This window comes from Galeopterus variegatus, unplaced genomic scaffold (assembly GCF_000696425.1).
Source record: "Galeopterus variegatus unplaced genomic scaffold, G_variegatus-3.0.2 Scaffold4240, whole genome shotgun sequence".
Classification (NCBI taxonomy): Eukaryota; Metazoa; Chordata; class Mammalia; order Dermoptera; family Cynocephalidae; genus Galeopterus; species Galeopterus variegatus.
In genome coordinates this window covers 142,082-159,207 of record NW_007730351.1, presented here as the reverse complement: position 1 = coordinate 159,207, position 17,126 = coordinate 142,082, and the positions used below count along the sequence as shown (strand labels likewise).

Sequence of the window (17,126 nt, the reverse complement as noted above, 5' to 3'; positions counted from 1 at the left end):
CAGAGCCTGGGCTCCGCAGTGGGACGGGCCTCGGCGACCCCGGAGCCGCGGCAGGAGCCGAGGACGGGGACCGAGGCGGGGGCTGCTGGCCCCGGCGCCGTGCGAGCGCGCCGCTTCCTGCTGTGTCTCTACCTGGTGGGCTTCCTGGTGAGTGCGAGCGCTGGGGCCGGGGCCGTCCGGGACTGGGACCCAGGCGGGGCTGTTTCCTGGGGCTCCCTAGGCTGGGAACCCGCGATCTGCCTGGCGTGGTGCCGCCCTGTGTCTCAAGCCGCCTCCTGCCCGTCACCCCCTTCAGGACGCACCTGGCCACGCTGCCTTATCGCCCCGCGAGCTTCCACCTGAGCCCAGTGCCGCGCCCCTGCCCCTCCCTGTCCTTTAAGAAGCCCCTGCAGCAGCTTCAGGTGTGAATCCTGGTGATCCCAGGTGTTAAGTGTCGTGGCAGGAGCAGCGCTTGCAGGGCAGAGAGCGGGGCTTGGGCAAGCGGGCAAGCTAAGAAAAGCCCGGCTGGTGCGGTGGGGACACGCAGATCCTTTCACTAGAACAGGTGGGGAACGCCGCCGTGGATAGCCCCACGTGGGCAGATTTAAACACATTTTCATTGGGGTTTCTGGTTGACTTGAATGTTTGAAAAGGCAAACCACGGTGAATTGTACACATCTGCCTTTTGACAAACTGTTTATTGCACAACACAGGTTTGGTTTCATCATAATTCATGTGTCCCTGTCCTGGTTTGGTCCCTAAGTAGTAATTTCTCAGGTAAAATGAAAAGTTTAGTAAGCTGATTCATGGAATTTCTGAACAACTGCCATGGGTAGGTGCTGGGGAGCTCCAATATTGTAATACTCACTTCCTGCACCTAGGAGCTTACAGTCTTACTATGTTGGTAGTTTCTGGGCCATTATCTGCAGGAACCCTACCTAGATCCTCCATCTCACTCCTCCCTTTCCAAGTCTAGGCCTGGTTCAGTAGCCCTGGCTGTGAGCTAATCCAGGTTAGAACAGAGCTGGAATAAGGACTCAGTAGGATTTCCTCTTTGCTGGGACAGTATCTTGAGGGCAAAAGGAGCTGGTTAGGTAGTGTCAGTGGGAGAAGGCACTCTCCTGAGGCCTTGAGGATAGTATCTGATGGCCCTGGGCTCTGGCAAAGAGGAACTGATGTTTTCTGCCCAGATGCAGTTTAAGACCATCACTTCCCCCCCAGTCTGATGCTTCAAGGAGGTGAGCAGTTAGGACGCTGAGCCATGTTTAGGAAGGAGAGGAGCAGAGAAGCAGTCTTCACCTCTCCTGCCTCCTCCATGCAAGGTGTTCAAGAATTGATAAAGGTTCTGTGCTGAATTAATTAAGATCACGAAAAAGCATATTCACCAAAGGACTGTACGCACAGAGCCATGAGACTCAGGGACGTCAGCTTTTTAGAGAGAATCTATCTACCTCCAGTTAACATTGCAGGTCCCACCCTGCGTCCTGGCCCGCCCTCAGGCTCAATGCCTTTCATTTCAGAGCCAGGCACCGCTTCTGACTCCCCTGTACCTTTGATTTTTTTTTTTTTAGTTCAGTCTCAGGATGTAGATGCCTCTTCCACTTCTAGTCATCCAGAAGTCAAAACCAGTGAGCATGGGTGGTTCTTCACACGTGGAAAGGGAGTTGGCTGGTAGGAGATGTGGACCCCAAGCTCCTGCACCCCTACCTCAGAAGCTACTTGGGCTGGTTCTGCCAGATGAAAAAGATTTGGGCCCTCACCTGAAAAATTCAGAGTTTTGGAGAGTTTTGGAAACTAACATGACCTAGAATTCAAAATAGTTTGAGTTTGACAGTAAAACAAAGCAGTTTTGAATATTCACAGCTTCTCTATTTTCCATTCGCCATGCACATGGCAAGTCTGATCTAGCAAGTCTGATGTAAAATTTTAATAACTTTAATAATGTATTCAAGAGAATCATTACATGTCTAATATCTTTAAGAAAAAATGTAAGATTTCCCAAAAGTTAAAAGAGTGGGAATTTTTTTAATGGAAAACATTGTAAGCAATTAAAATATATGCGGCTTTTTGTATCCTTGAAGGACCTAATGATTTTTTGTTAGGTAACATCTGCAGAATATTATATATAACTTAGTTATAAGACTCTTGGGAAAATGGTCTTTCGTTGGGAGAGGAAGGAAGCAAGATTAGAGAAATAATTTGCCAAAATGTTCTGGTTTTAGCTTATTTGTACTTGAGGTTTTAATTTGTTTTGGAGGGAATACTAACGTGATCCTTAGGCCTGTTTAGTTAGGATGCTAAGATGGTGCTAAGATCTATGATTTTAGCCCCTTCTTTTCTCCAGATGTCTGGTGAGATTTATATTCTGTTTCATCAGCCTTGGTCAGGTGATAATTCACTTTTATTGAGGTAGTCCATTCATCAAGAAATACTGTGGTTCCTACCCTGAAAAAGGTCCTGAAACTTTTGAATGTATGTATCCATCAATTTTCATTGAGAGATGTTGATGTTCGGTGAAAGGTTTAAGTGCCCCCCTGTAACCTGACTTTCCTAAAAATGGATACACACACATGACCAGTTGCCAAATGTAGTGTGCACTCAAAGATGGGGCTTTTGAAGAAGCTGTGGATTCAGAGAAAGAGAGGAGTCGCCTTTTATAATAAAGGAGAAGACAATTTTAGAACAGAACTTCCTGAGAGGAAAGAGCCAGTGGCTGGCCTTGTCGGAGAAAGATAGTATTTTTCAGACTTACAAAGTGTTAAAATAATACCGATCATCAGTTGTTGCTTATGGGTCTGTATTTTCATATTTACTTTCCATAGATCTCAGCCTGTTGTCTTAAATATTTCTCTCTCATCTTCTATTTAGAATAACCATTTAATTATTAAACGATATGTGGTACTGGGAATTTTGGGGGTGGGAACTTCTTGGACAATCGATTTTCTTTTCTGAGTGGTTGAGAAGACTCAGTAGGTGGCTGATGCAATGTATTTTAAATGATGTAAGCATCAGAAGGCTGATGGGACAAAACTGACAGTAAAGTCCAAAAGAAATTGGCTCAGACTTGAAAGAAATTTTAAGTAATAGTAAAATCAATATAATAAACCAATGTTCTGATAGTGTGAATTTATGAGCTGTTTAAGACTCACTGGATGTTAGATATGTGGCCATCTAAAGATGTAACCTTGGAAAAGGACCGCCAAAAAGCGAATGTGGAAGTTGTGTTTCTATAATTATGTGAATGTGCAGCTACCAGGATGGGAGGTCAGGGTCGGGGAAGCAAAAAGATTAACTCTGGGACCAAAGAAAATATATTTTTCATGCATATTCTTTCTTTCCAATTGACCAGGTTTATGGGAGAAGGAATTTAAGTTGAATGAAAAGAAAACTCTGTGTGTACAGTGCATTTTTCCCACTAAACCAGTTGTAGCAGCTAATCAAGTGAAGTGAGAATAAGAACAAAATATAAAGGAAAAATGAACAGTTTCCGTCAGAATACCTAGCTGATAGTCTCGTATTTTTCCCCAGGACTAAGAAAGTAGAAACTACATTTGAGCTTCTGTTGTATGTCAGACCTTTTCCAACCATGTGTCACTTAAGGCTCATCATATTTCTACCAGGCAGGTATTATTAGCCCCCTTTTTTACAGATGATATCACTGCAGCTTGGTAACATTAACTAACTTTCCAAGGATATACATCTGTTAAGTGACGGAGCTGGAACCAAGAACCGTCTGTGTGACCCCAAAGCCCATGCACTTTCTATGACTTAACTGCAAACGGTCAACCTCCCCCAATACACCAGGCTTCTCTTTCCTTCCTGCTTTACTGAGCCTTTCTTCTTAGATACACCTTATAAGACTAAACCATAGGTCCTAGGACATTAGTCATCTTCTCTAACTCCAGGAGGAAATTCATATTTTTAAGCAAGTGCTGCTTCACCAAAAAATACGAATTGCTTATTATTCCATCCTTTCCCACTTCCTTGTCCACAGAGAATTGGGGGTTGGTTCATTCGTTTGTTTTATTTGAAGAACTTCTGTAGCACCTCCTCCTAGAACTTTAAGAATCAGTCACAAAGAAGCCGAAGTTAAAGTGAATCCTAGGTCAGGGTAATCCAAGCAGTACAGGTGGCAGCTGATTACTGTGGCATACTATAGAATGCAGTTATGATTTCTTGTTTTCTCAAGACTTTAGGTGTTGGTTTTATTTTTAAAGTCACTACAGGGGCCGGCCCGGTGGTGCACTGCTACAGCGCGCCGCTTGGGAGTGTGGCGGCGCTCCCGCCAAGGGTTCGGATCCCACATACAGACCGGTTCCCGCTCACTGGCTGAGCGAGGTGCGGGCGCAACACCGAGGTTTGCAATCCCGTTGCCGGACACGAAAAAAGACAAAAAGGAATAAAGTCACTACGTAACTTTAGGCTTTGGTTACTTATTTCAGTTAATCAGTGCTTGTTTTCTTTCAGGATTTGTTTGGTGTGAGCATGGTCATCCCTTTGCTGAGCCGTCACGTCAGGTCTCTTGGAGCAAGTCCGACAGTTGCTGGAATAGTAGGTGAGCGGCTGATACTGCTCCTTTTCAGAGCACTGAATTTTAAATCCCTTTGAATATTTACCTGAAAATAACTGAGTCGTATAGCCAAATGTTACCCAAGGTAAGTGGGAAACGAGATAATATTAATTTCCAGAATGTTTTAAAATATTACCCTACCGCAATGTAATTCATCTTTTCCTAGACAACCTATGTTCAGAGAGGTGGGATGGTTTTTTAGAGACGGAGAAACAATCTACCTTGTGGGAAAGGACTTTGGTGAGACTTAGCAAATTAGCTATAAGCTTCCCACACCACCACTAACGCACCTTAGAGGCCCGTAGGATTTCTCTACCTTTGCAGCACAAAAATTTCATCTGGAAGTCAGTGATTTACGAAAGAGGCAGGAGATAGCAGGGAACGGACTGTGCTAATTAATGAGAAATCATTAAGACTAACAACCCTTCCTCATTCACAAGCTGTACATGCAAATATTGGGGGACAATTTTGTGCATAATATTTGTTAAATCATAGTCCACGTCATGATTTTTATTTCCCTGGACCACCCAGGAACATGACGATTTTTAGGAAAAGCAGAAGAGACCCGTTACATGATAATGGAAGTAAAAGAACTCTGTAGAACTTTGTAAGTTCTTTATAAAATTAAAACATTTTGCAAAACTGTAGAATGTTAGAGACATATGTGGCAATATAAAAATTTTAAGACTTGGAATTTTTCTAGAATTCAGATTTCTACTCTCCTGAGTACTCTCTCTATAATTTTATAAGTTGGAGCTACACAGTTCTCACATAATGGAAGGAGGACTATCTTTCTGTCTCTAAGGTCAAACCTTGATTTTATTCTTTGTTTTGTCTAACCTCAATTTTACTTTGAAGGCCTTTCGTTTAAAATTGTACTACTTAAATTCTCCTAACTAGGGGGAGAAAAAGATGTGGAGCAATTTCCTTTTTAAAAAACGGTATTTTTTTCCTTAACGTTTTTCTGTTAATTTCTGTGTAATTGTCGCATTAATCGATTTTCATGATGGGTCTAGCTGACTTTATTGATTTTGTTGATTTTTTTTTTTTTTTTTGCAGGCTCCTCCTATGGCATCTTGCAATTCTTTTCTAGCACATTTGTGGTAAGTTATCTTCCATCTGGCAATGCATCTTGAAAACATAATTGTATGCCTCTGAGACTCATCCATCATGGCTGTAGTAATATCGGACACTTGAGAGTTACCAAAAAGTAGGTGTGTAGATCAGCAGAATACACAATGCTGTTAGATCAAGAAGATCCTTCTGATGTCTGTCCGCCTCCTTTGACCTATGAGAAGATGTAGGCCAAAAAGGCTCAGATGGCTTATTCTGAATGGAATACACTGAGTCAGTGATAGATCTGGGATGAGAATAATTTTTAAATTGTAACATGTTCTTTCTATAATTCTCTGCTAACTTTTTACTGGAGAAAAGAATGTAAACAAAGGTTATTACCAATTTTATTGTTTGTTTTATTTGATAATACAGTAGTCACCCCTCCACAGGGGGCACATTCCAAGACCCCAAGTGGATGTGTGAAACCACGGATAATACCGAACCCTATATACACAAGATTTTTTTCTATACATACATACCTAAAATAAAGTTTAATTTATAAATTAGGCAGAGTAAGAGGCTAGCAACAATAACTAATGGTAGAACAGTTATAACACTATGCTGTAATAAAAGTTATGTGCATGTGGGCTCGCTCTTTCTAAATATCTTCTTGTACTGTGCTCCCTAACCTATTTTTGGACTGTGGTTGCCCACAGGTAACTGAAACCACTGAAAACAAAACTGTGGAACGGATTGGGGGGACTAATGTAATTATATCCATGCAGATTTCTAGAACTCCATTTGAAGTGCATTTCTAACTAAATGCTTCACTATTTACAAGACTCAAGAATATGAGCCGGAGGATCCATTTGGAATGGTTGGTTGTATGTCTGCAACATGGAGCAGAAAGATGCAGCGGTGATCCTGTCACTCTCCTGTGCTTCTGACCACTCAATTGTTAGAAATTCAGAGACCTCTGCTGAGCTTCCCCTTCTCTGTCCCTTGTGCACTCTGCTTTGGCCACCTGGTCTGGAGACTTCTGTGTCCGCTGTTTCAGGCAGTTCACTCACTGGCGTAGTCAGTTTATTCTCATGGTTGGCCCAGAGGCCTAAAATTTAGTGAACAGCATATACTGTACTTATGTTTCCTCAGAGTTTCTTCCTTGTAAAATTTATTTTGTAAAGGAATTCAGTCAGATTCCATATGAATTCTTAAGTAAATAACCACTCTGTGATTTATCTTGTTCTGAAGTCTTTCATGTACTAAATTTGCATAACAATAATAGTTTTATTCTCATTTAAACTTTGTAATAATCTAGCAAACTAGTTTGCTATTTCCCTTTTATGTGGAAGGAAATTAAGACTCACACAGTTTAAGGGCTGGCCCGGTGGCTCACTGCTACAGTGCGCCGCTTGGGAGCACAGCGGCGCTCCCGCCGAGGGTTCAGATCCCACATACAGACCGGTTCCCGCTCGAGGTGCAGGCGCAACACCGAGGGTTTCAATCCCGTTGCCGGTCCTGGTCCGGTACGGGCGCGACACTGAGGGTTGCGATCCGTTGCCGGACACGAAACAAGACAAAAAGGAAAAAAAAAAAAAAAAAGACTCACACAGTTTAAGGGCTGGCCCGGTGGCTCACTGCTACAGTGCGCCGCTTGGGAGCACAGCGGCGCTCCCGCCGAGGGTTCAGATCCCACATACAGACCGGTTCCCGCTCGAGGTGCAGGCGCAACACCGAGGGTTTCAATCCCGTTGCCGGTCCTGGTCCGGTACGGGCGCGACACTGAGGGTTGCGATCCGTTGCCGGACACGAAACAAGACAAAAAGGAAAAAAAAAAAAAAAAAGACTCACACAGTTTAAGGGCTGGCCCGGTGGCTCACTGCTACAGTGCGCCGCTTGGGAGCACAGCGGCGCTCCCGCCGAGGGTTCAGATCCCACATACAGACCGGTTCCCGCTCGAGGTGCAGGCGCAACACCGAGGGTTTCAATCCCGTTGCCGGTCCTGGTCCGGTACGGGCGCGACACTGAGGGTTGCGATCCGTTGCCGGACACGAAAAAAGACAAAAAGGAAAAAAAAAAAAAAAAGACTCACACAGTTTAAGTAATTTGACTAAGTCACCTAATCTCAGTATCCAGACACTAAATCCATTTTACTTTTTCCTAAAAGTCATCTGCGATTGCCTTAATTATGTAAAGAAGTAAATATATAACGAGAGTTATGGGATTGTACTGGAGAGTAATGCACTTCTCGGGCAAAATGTTGTGTTTCATGTTCTTGTGAGAGAAAAATTGGGGCTACATCTAAGTAAGCACATTTTTTGCTTTATTTGGAAACTCCCTTCCAAAATGCTTCCAATACTTGATGTGTATATATATTAGATCTGTTAGGCCACAGTGTATGTTAATTACTCAAATGCTTTTTTCCTACTGGGCTCTGGCCTCGTTGACATAAAGACCAGGCTTGCTTGCTGGCTTTCTTTTTTCTTTTCTTTTCTTTTTTCTTTTCTTTCTTTTTCCTCTTCATTCCTTCCCTTCCTTCTTTCCGTCTTTCCCTGTTTCTCATTAGCACTTATCAGAGCACTTTGTACATAGTTAGCATTTTATGAATGTGAATTTTTATTGCCAACTCTGAACCCTACCCTGTTTTTCAAATTGATTCTTTGTTTTATTATGTTTACACAAAGCACATTTCATAAACCTTATGCCTAGAATTTAATAGCTTCAGATAAAGAAATGCTATTTAAAATGTCCTTTCTCCTTTTTAACCAATGCTTTTAAAAATACATATTTTAAGTTTTATAAAAAGATTTTAATTTTAAGAAGAAATCTTTATGAAGAAAAGGTGTTCTCTGTCAGATTTGGCTAATACTTTTTAATATCTGTGTTTTAATAAAAATGATTAGCATTTGTTAAGTACTTATGTGTTAAGCCCTGGTCTGAGCACTTGATTTTATATTTAATCCTTATAATAACTTGTCTCAGAGGGTGGTTGTGTGTAGTTAATGACTCATTTTATAGTAAGCACATATAGTAAGTGTTGGGGGGGGAAGATAATCTTTGACGTAGATATTAGTGTTATTCCTACTTTACAGATAGAGAAACTAATATGTCTGAGGTCATGGCGTAGGTAATGATAAGGGTTCAGAGTTAATCCCAGGCAGGCTGGCCCAGAGTGTGAGAACCAGACTGTACCGCTGTCCTGTGAGCACAAGGAAGCCAGTGACCCCTCTCCCTGATAGAAGAGTGTGGCTAATTTCTAAAATCCACTGAAATGAAAATTGGGGAAAATGATTGATGACATTTGTAGGAGGATGACAATATTTCGGAAGATTTACCCTCAAAATGTTTTATAGAGGGCTTTTATGACAGTTTATATCCTTATGTAAAGAAATCTTTTAGGTCCTTAAGAAAAAGATAAACACATGAATAAAAATGGGGAAAGGGCATGAGCTGGTAGAGTTGGCTTTGGCAAGGAAGAAAGGTGGGCTGAGAATCTGTGGTTGACTGAGAGGGTGGGGAAAGGTTATAGAGTGCCACTGAGGCACGAGGGAAGCAGGAAGCAGTCTCATTCACCCCAAGCCAGGACCAGTGAAGACCAGCGCATTCCTTGGGAACCAGGCTCATCCAGGGTGTCACAGCACTGGACCCCGTTCTTGACCCTCCTCAGACAGTGCTCTGTTGCTGTCATAGTGTTTAGCAATTTTTATTTTAAACGTGTTTCTTTTCTTTTAAAAGAAAGCCTCACCCATAACCTCAGTATGTAGAGGCACTCTGAGCTGGGCACATTGGTTAGGATGCAGTCTGTGGGGAGTAACGGGCTTTCCAGAGGCTTTGGAGAAGAAAAAGGAGGTACAAAGCCCCAGGTCGTCTGTGTGTCTGGGTTGCCACTAGAGGCCCAGGCTCCTGCTGTCTTCTGCATGACGGTCCTCAGCCAGCCAGCTGCTCAACTTCCAGCATCCCTGGAATGTTCTAAGCAGGAAGAAGGGGAGGATAAGGAGCAAAAGGCTGAGTTGGCCACCATGTGCCCCACCTCTAAAGAACTTCCTCAGAAGCTTTGCCCAGTGACTTTCAGTTGCATCTTTATAGGCCAGAGCTTTCAGCCTGGAGTGAGGCTCGATCTTAGCTAAGCATGTTGCTACAGGGTTGGAAGAAGAGCGACTGCAAAGGTGGCCCTGGAGCTCCACTCACCTTGCTGCCCTTTATCCCAGGAGGTGTCTGTGACCCCTCCCCAGGGCCTGAGGAGTCTGTGCAGCACTGACCACCACCCTCCTGTGCCTTCTTTCTTCCTCACAGGCCTCTGCCTACTCAGCATTCCCCGATCTGCCTCTGGCTCCGCTGCTCGTGGGCTGCTCGGCCCTCGTGCGCCTCGCGTTCCCACTCTCAGAGAGGCGCTGGGGGTTCAGCTGGCCACCATCACACAGGCCACTCCCTGCTGGGCAAGCTCCATCCTGGGCCCCCTCTGTGGCCCTAGTGAACACTCTCACTTGCATAGAGTGTGTCAGGAGGGAGCCCGAGCCTGGGAGGGTGCCCGGCTTCTCAGATGTGGGAGTTGTCCCTGGCAGGCACATTGCTTTGCTTGCTTCTCTCAACAGAAAATGCAAATAGTACATACGTAAAAGAACTCTCATCAGGAAGAGAAGAAAAAGATGCCACGTAACAAATTTGAAGAGTTTTTAAGTTGACAATAAGCAGTGTTGTCTGGAGCATGGGAAATGGAGACTCTCCTCATTACACATCGGCGGGATTGTAGACCTTCCTGGAGAGAAATTTGTTCATATATGTCAAATGACTAAAAATATGTCTGCCTTTTAACCTGACAATTCCAGTTCTAGGAATTTATTCTAAGGAAATTCTCAAAGAAAGTTGCAGAGTTTGCTATGAGGATTCTTATTATAGTATTATTTATATTTTTAATAAAGCACTAAAAATATAACAAAAACTAGACTTGTTAAATCAATATTGGTACATAGTGGAATATGGAATAAGATGAAAAATGATAACAAAGTCAAATTTTTAATGATATGGAATGATGTTCAAGTCATATTGTTAAGTAAAGAAGCAAGTCACAAAATCGAGCGTACTGTCTGCCCATTGTGTTAAAATGTATCATATGTAGGTTTGTGATTATGAGGTATTTTCCCATTCTTTCATATTCTGAGGAATTTGGTTACATAAAGTAATGAGAATGAAGACAAAAATGAGGCTTTATGTACTTCACCATCTCTTCAGCTGTTCTCAGCTACCAGACCATCAGGCTTTATTTTTTAGATGAAGAAAACCACGTGGTATTTTCCCACTCACCTTGTGGGAACACCAGAGAAAATAACTCACTCTGGCAAGTGGCATAACGGAACTGAGCAGCTAAGGATCTTAAATCACATTCCCTGACGTCTTCCAGCAGGTCGCACTGTGTTGGCCATTTGCGTGGCTGTGTTGGTTGCAGAGTGTGTCAAAGGGCTTCCTCCATTTCTGCTTTCCTCAGGGCTGCTGGAGTGATGTGGTCGGAAGACGGTCTTCCTTGCTGGCGTGCATTCTACTCAGTGCCCTGGGTTACCTCCTCCTTGGAGGAGCCACCAATGTGTTCCTGTTTGTCCTGGCAAGAGTCCCTGCAGGTGAGTTCTGGCCCGTGCGTGTGTGCTCCTTAATTAAAAATAAATCTACGTATCTGTCTATATATATCTATCTGTTTCTATATAGAAAGCCTGTCCCTGCTTCACGTTGCCTCTTTGATTAGAGCTTAGATAAAGAGAGTGAGTGACAGCAGCAATTACAGTAGTAGCTGTAGCACTAACAGCTGCTGTGTACTGAGCACTTCCCTTTGCCCAGGGGCTCTGCTAACTTGTCCCAAGCTACAAACCTTGTAGTTGATGGAGCCCGGAGCCCCGCAGAGTCGGTCAGTGTGCACAGCTGTGCTGCTGCATCGGGACTCGTCTCCTTCCTCCTGACCTCTCTTTACATTCAGCCAGCAAGAGTCTGTCAAATGTCTTTGGCCAGCACTGTGGCTGTTATTTCCTTCCTCAGTGGGCTTGCTGACTTCACATGGAGATTTACCTCTGTACTTCCCTGTGAATCTGGCTGTTGATTAGGAAGACTAGGACTGCAATGTAGCAGCTCATAGGTTAGTTTTCTGTTTCCAGACTGGTGTTGACTATTACTGACATTTTGAGATAGCTTTTATTTTGTCCATTCATTGAAGCATTTTGTTTCTTCTTTAAAACACCACTCGTGAATGCCGGGTAGTGACTGGTGGGTGGATGTGACTGTGGAAGCTCTTTGTTCTTTCTGCCTTTCTTCATGATTAGAGCCCTGGAGTGGCAGTGTTTCCTTCCTTACCTTACCCATTGGAGCACCAACAGACTTCACTACCCTGGTCGACAAGTCCGCAGCACTGGACGTCTGCCCACATTCAGTTAAGCTGCTCATTTTTAACTAACACCCCAGAAGAATAGAGCAGAATTACGTCATTTTAACATATAGTTAATGATCAGCCCATTTGGGATTTACAAACCATTTCTGTGGCATACATTTGTACTCTGAAAGTCATATTGAGTTCACCCTCCAAAATGTATACCATGCCTTCTGTTGACTAAAGAAATGCTTTATGAAGGTCTTTGCTTAAATGTGGTCAGTCCTCCTAACAAACCACACCACCAAACACAAAATACACTTGAGAACTGATCTGTGTGCATCTAGTGTCAAATTCATTGGGCATTCTTGGTTTTGTTAGCAATGTGTTTTTCTACAGTATAATGCACTCCAGCATTCAGTGGTATGTACTATTCATAATTCTAAAGAAACAGGCTAGGGAGATGAATATGAACCTAGAACTGTTAATAAATGAGTAGACATTTATGAGGAGGATTAAAATGTTTTTATTCAATATGAAATGGGCCTGGTTTAAGTAGTGATAGTTCTTTTAACATGAACATCATGAGCTTACAAACAAGGACTGCTATACACAAAATTCCTTCTTGCCCGTGTAATCCTCACAGGGTTTGGTGGTTCCTGAACAGGTGGGAGCCCTCGCGGGGAGGCGGGAGGGGCTTTGCCAGGGCTCTGCTGCGCAGAGGCAGTTGTGGATTCAGATCCTGGTGGCCCGAAAATGAGGCACTGACTTCGAATGTGCCTGAGATTGAAGTGTCTGAGTTAGACACCTGGCTTTCCCCTCTCCTCTCTGTCCACTACCCCAGCTCTGAAAGATAGAGAAGCCTAGTCTGGGTTGTTCACAGGACACTTGCCACAGTCCTGTTCCCTCAGGTATGTAAGGTGAACCTGACACATATATTTTCAAAAATAATTACAAGATTCCCATAAGACCTCTTAAGAATCATCTTCTAGCCCAGTCCTTTCTCACATTTAAGGAAACAGGTCTAGACAGAGTCTTTCTACCTAATTTATCTTTGCTTCCCAAAGAGGCCTGTTATCAGGCAAACACCCACGCTAATTTTGAAACAGAGCTGGGAACAGAACCAGGACTAATGCATTGAAGCACATGGCGGCTCTGTGATGTGCAGGCCAAGACTTCCTGCGAGGGGGATCATGGAAAACCGTTCTGTTGCATCATGTCTAAGAGTGATGCCGGTTGACCTGCCCATAGCATTTACTGAGTTCCAACTGTGTCTTGTTCATAATGACGGGCAATCTGTCACCAGAGTCCATCAGTGTGTTCTGAGCATGTTTGTTCCGCACATGGGTGCCTGGGGGCATAGGAGTCACATGCATCCATAGAAGTGTGAGGAGTGTAGCATTGTTACATATATTTTAATCTCTTGATAACAGTCATATCATGGCTTTCAGTTGGTGTCAACACATTTGCAAGCCTCTTATTAGTAGGAAGTCAGTTGGTCTTGGTTAGACGACAGTGCCATCAGATTTCTACTCATTCCCCTGTTCCCTTCCCTGCTCTGTTTCTCCATAGCCTTTGTCACCTTCTAATATCTATTCTATATTTCCTCCAGGGAAAGTACAGGCTCTAGAACAGCAGGGCTCTCTCTCAGGGTCAAGATCAGTGCTGGGCATACAACAGGCATGCAGTAAATATTTGTTCTGTGGGTGAACGGAGGGGCCACCATGACTCGCAGTTGGATAACAGAGAGGACTGGAGATGCTGGGACGTCATGACGGGAGGCCAGCAGGCCAAGGGCTCGAGGGCTTGCTTGCCAGAGAGAGATAAGGTGACTGCCTAGGATCACGGTGCTACACCAGGAATCCACATATTAAGGGATGGAATCTGCAGGCCATAGAGTTTCAAAGAAAATGGAGATCGGGGTAGAGGTTAAGTGTGGGATCACAAGGGAGATGCTTATCATCTGGAAAAACGTACAAAGCATGTTTCTTGTCTCCTTGCAGGCATTTTTAAACACACCCTTTCCATCTCAAGGGCTCTGCTCTCTGACCTGGTTACAGAGAAGGAACGGCCACTTGTGATTGGACAGTTCAATACAGCATCGAGTGTGGGCTTCATCTTGGGCCCCGTGGTCGGCGGATATCTCACGGAATTAGATGGCGGATTTTATCTAACAGCCTTCGTCTGTTTTTCCATCTTCATTCTCAATGCCGGTAAACTGTCATTTAATCATGAGAGGACTGTTTTGTGTACTCATACAGACCAATCTACCTATTTTCTTGTGTGTTTTTCTCAGAATAGGCAGACTTGTTCAAAATTGAAAGTCATTTTGAGGATCCTCCCTACTGTTTTCCATGGTGGCTGCACCAGTTTACATTCCCACGAGCAGGATAAAGGGCGCCCTTTTCTCCACATCCTCACCAATACTTATCTTTTTCTTTTTCTTTTTCTTTTTTAATACTAACCCTCTTAACGGGTGTGGGGTAATTTCTCACTGTGGTTTTGATTTGCATTTCTCTGGTAATTAATGATGTTGAGTACCTTTTCGTATGGATGTTGGCCACTCTGGAGAAATGTCTATTCAGATCTTTTGCCCATTTTTTAATCGGGTGATTTGGGTTTTTTGCTATTGAGTTGTAGGAGCACCTTGCATATTTTGGATATTGACCCTTTACCAGATATGTGATTTGCAGATCATATCTATTCCATGGGTTGCTTTTCACTTTAGTGATTGTTTCCAAGTTGCCTTTCACTTTGCTGATTTGTTTCCTCTGCTGGAGAAACTTGGTTTGATGTAGTCCCATTTGTCTGTTTATGCTTTCATTGCTTGTGCTTCTGGTATCATATCCAAGAAGTCATTGCCATGCCAATTTTAAGAAGTTTCACTCCTCTTTTTTTTTTTTTTTTAAGTTTTACAGTTTCAGGTATTATGTTTGTCTTTAATCCATTTTGAGTTTTTTTGTGTGTGTATGGTGTAAGCTAAGGTTCTAATTTCATTCTTTTGCATGATCCATTTTCTTTCAATTATAATTTAAATGAAAACATCTGCTTTATTTCTAATGGATTTATTAAAAACAAATGAAATTATGGAGGTGAAGGAAAAAAAAGGTAGAAACTTCTGCCATCCCCTAGTTCAAGACCCAACAGTGGCTTCCCATCAGGGTAATCGATGCACATGCCTCACACAGCCCTCTCCCCCTCTCTCCATGGGCTCCAGCCCCACTGGCTTTCTGGTAGACCGACTTTTCATGTCTTTTTTCCCCATGATTTCTGTTCTAATGGTTAAGAACTCAGACTCTGGAGTCTAACAGACTCAGGTTCGAATTCCTTTGCCACTTTTTAGTATGAGCCTTGGACAAATTGCCTCAGTTTCCTCATCTATAAAATGGGGCAACAAAACTCTTTATGAGAACTAAAAGGTTTTGCATTGTAAGCAGTTTATCCCAGTGCTTTGCTCAGGCTGAACATCAATAGTTGTTAGTTGCCATTATCATCATTTTTATTGTTTTAATTGTACTCTTCTAATCCATCAGTGACAGTTCTTTTCACATTTTTATCAAGATTCTTTGACCTGTCCAAGGCCCCTTTTACAGATATGAATAGACCAAAAGTTCAGACCCGCGCTCTCACGTGGTTGGTTTTCTGTAATATGTTTGTCTGTGACAGAAGCACTTGCACTGTATTTGGAGAGACCACATATGCAAATTTAGCCCCTGAAAACAACATGAAGTAGCACTAGATAGCCACTGGTCCAGGCTGATCTTTTAAGTGCTGAAGGCCTAAAACCTGTAGCAATGACTTTGGAAGAATGTCGTAGAATGGCAAGTTTGAGTTCAGTTTTAAGTACATTTTTGGACATAGATTGACAAGAGGTCATTCTATTTGGATGGTGTGGGATAAATAATACAAGAGGCAGGAATGTGCCAGTCATACCGAGAGCCGTGGTAGGATGACCTGAATGGCGGTCAGATCTGCTGCATAAGGTGGTGTGTTGTGGCCTAGGAGAATGTGCCCCCTCAGGTTTTGTAGTTGTGACCTAAAAAAGAACATGGTGACCCTGATAGGGAGAGGACCCAAGCAGGTGCTTCCTAGGGTCCTTACTGTCAGGTTGTCTCTATCCACCCTCCAAGCAAAGGCCATTGTCACTGTACATAGCAGCCTGTGGCTTCCCTAGGGTGGCCCTTATACTCTATTCTAATTGCCTATTGTCAACCCCCTTTTAAGTTCCCTGAGGACAGGGATTTCATATGCCTTGTCTTGTTTATTAATATATTCATAACGCTTAGCACAGGCCGTAGGACTTAGGAAGCCCTCCATAAATACTGGATGTTTGGATGGCTGGATGGGTGGGCATATGGTAGATAATCAGAAAGTTAATGAAGGAAAGAATTTAAATTTACATAAGAATTTAGATATGAAGTGATGGGATACAGCAACCCGTCATATGCTTCTAAGCTGGAGAGAAAACAGTGAGTGTTTTGTAGGTGTCGTTTTGGTGTTTCTTTAAAAGGTGGAGAGTCTTTTGCTGGAATCCTGCAGTCGAAATGGAGCTGTGAACATGGTAAAACGCTGGATTTAAACATTCGGACGAGTAAGTCTAGTGTAAAAGTGTACAGATGAGTAATCTAGCATGAATGATTGCTTCTCCCCCGGAGAGGCACTGTCTGAGTTCAGTGCACCAGCCTCCTCTTACAACGGGTCTCCTGCTGCTTCAACAGGTCTCGTGTGGCTGCTTCCATGGCGTGGAGCCGAAGTCGGCGGGACAAAGGGCGGCCAGCGATCGGGCGAGAGCCGCGCGCTTTCTGGAAAGACGGTCTGCAGAGAAGCGCGGGCAGCGGCCACCGCCCACGGGGCCCCGACGCGGGACAAGGCTGCTCGGCCGCCCTGGGGCCAAGTCGTGCGGGCCTTGCGCGACATGCGGAGCCTGGTATCCTCTGCCATGTGGGACATATACCTGGTGCGCCTGCTGATGGCCGTGGCGGTCATGCTGTTCCACAGCAATTTCGCCTTGGCCCTGGAGGAGCGCTTCGGCGTGCGGCCCAGGACGACGGGCTACCTCATCGGCTGCAGCAGCGGCCTGGGGGCGCTGGCCGGCCTGGCGCTGGGGCCGCTGCTGCGGCTGTGCGGCCACGACACCCGCGCGCTGCTGCTGCGCTCGGGCGCGCTCACCTGCGC

General features: G+C 44.0%; 1 protein-coding gene across 1 annotated transcript in view; it reads left to right on the top strand.

The window, feature by feature from the left end:
- The first annotated feature begins 63 nt into the window (after positions 1-63).
- MFSD9 (major facilitator superfamily domain containing 9) overlaps positions 64-17,126 on the top strand; it is a 19,912-nt gene continuing 2,849 nt past the window's right edge. The window contains exons 1-6 of the mRNA XM_008587066.1: positions 64-147; positions 4,447-4,534; positions 5,609-5,652; positions 11,088-11,217; positions 13,955-14,164; positions 16,670-17,124. Coding sequence (XP_008585288.1) covers positions 4,465-4,534; positions 5,609-5,652; positions 11,088-11,217; positions 13,955-14,164; positions 16,670-17,124 — 909 coding nt within the window. The 5' untranslated portion in view covers positions 64-147; positions 4,447-4,464. The remainder of the gene's footprint in view (positions 148-4,446; positions 4,535-5,608; positions 5,653-11,087; positions 11,218-13,954; positions 14,165-16,669; positions 17,125-17,126) is intronic.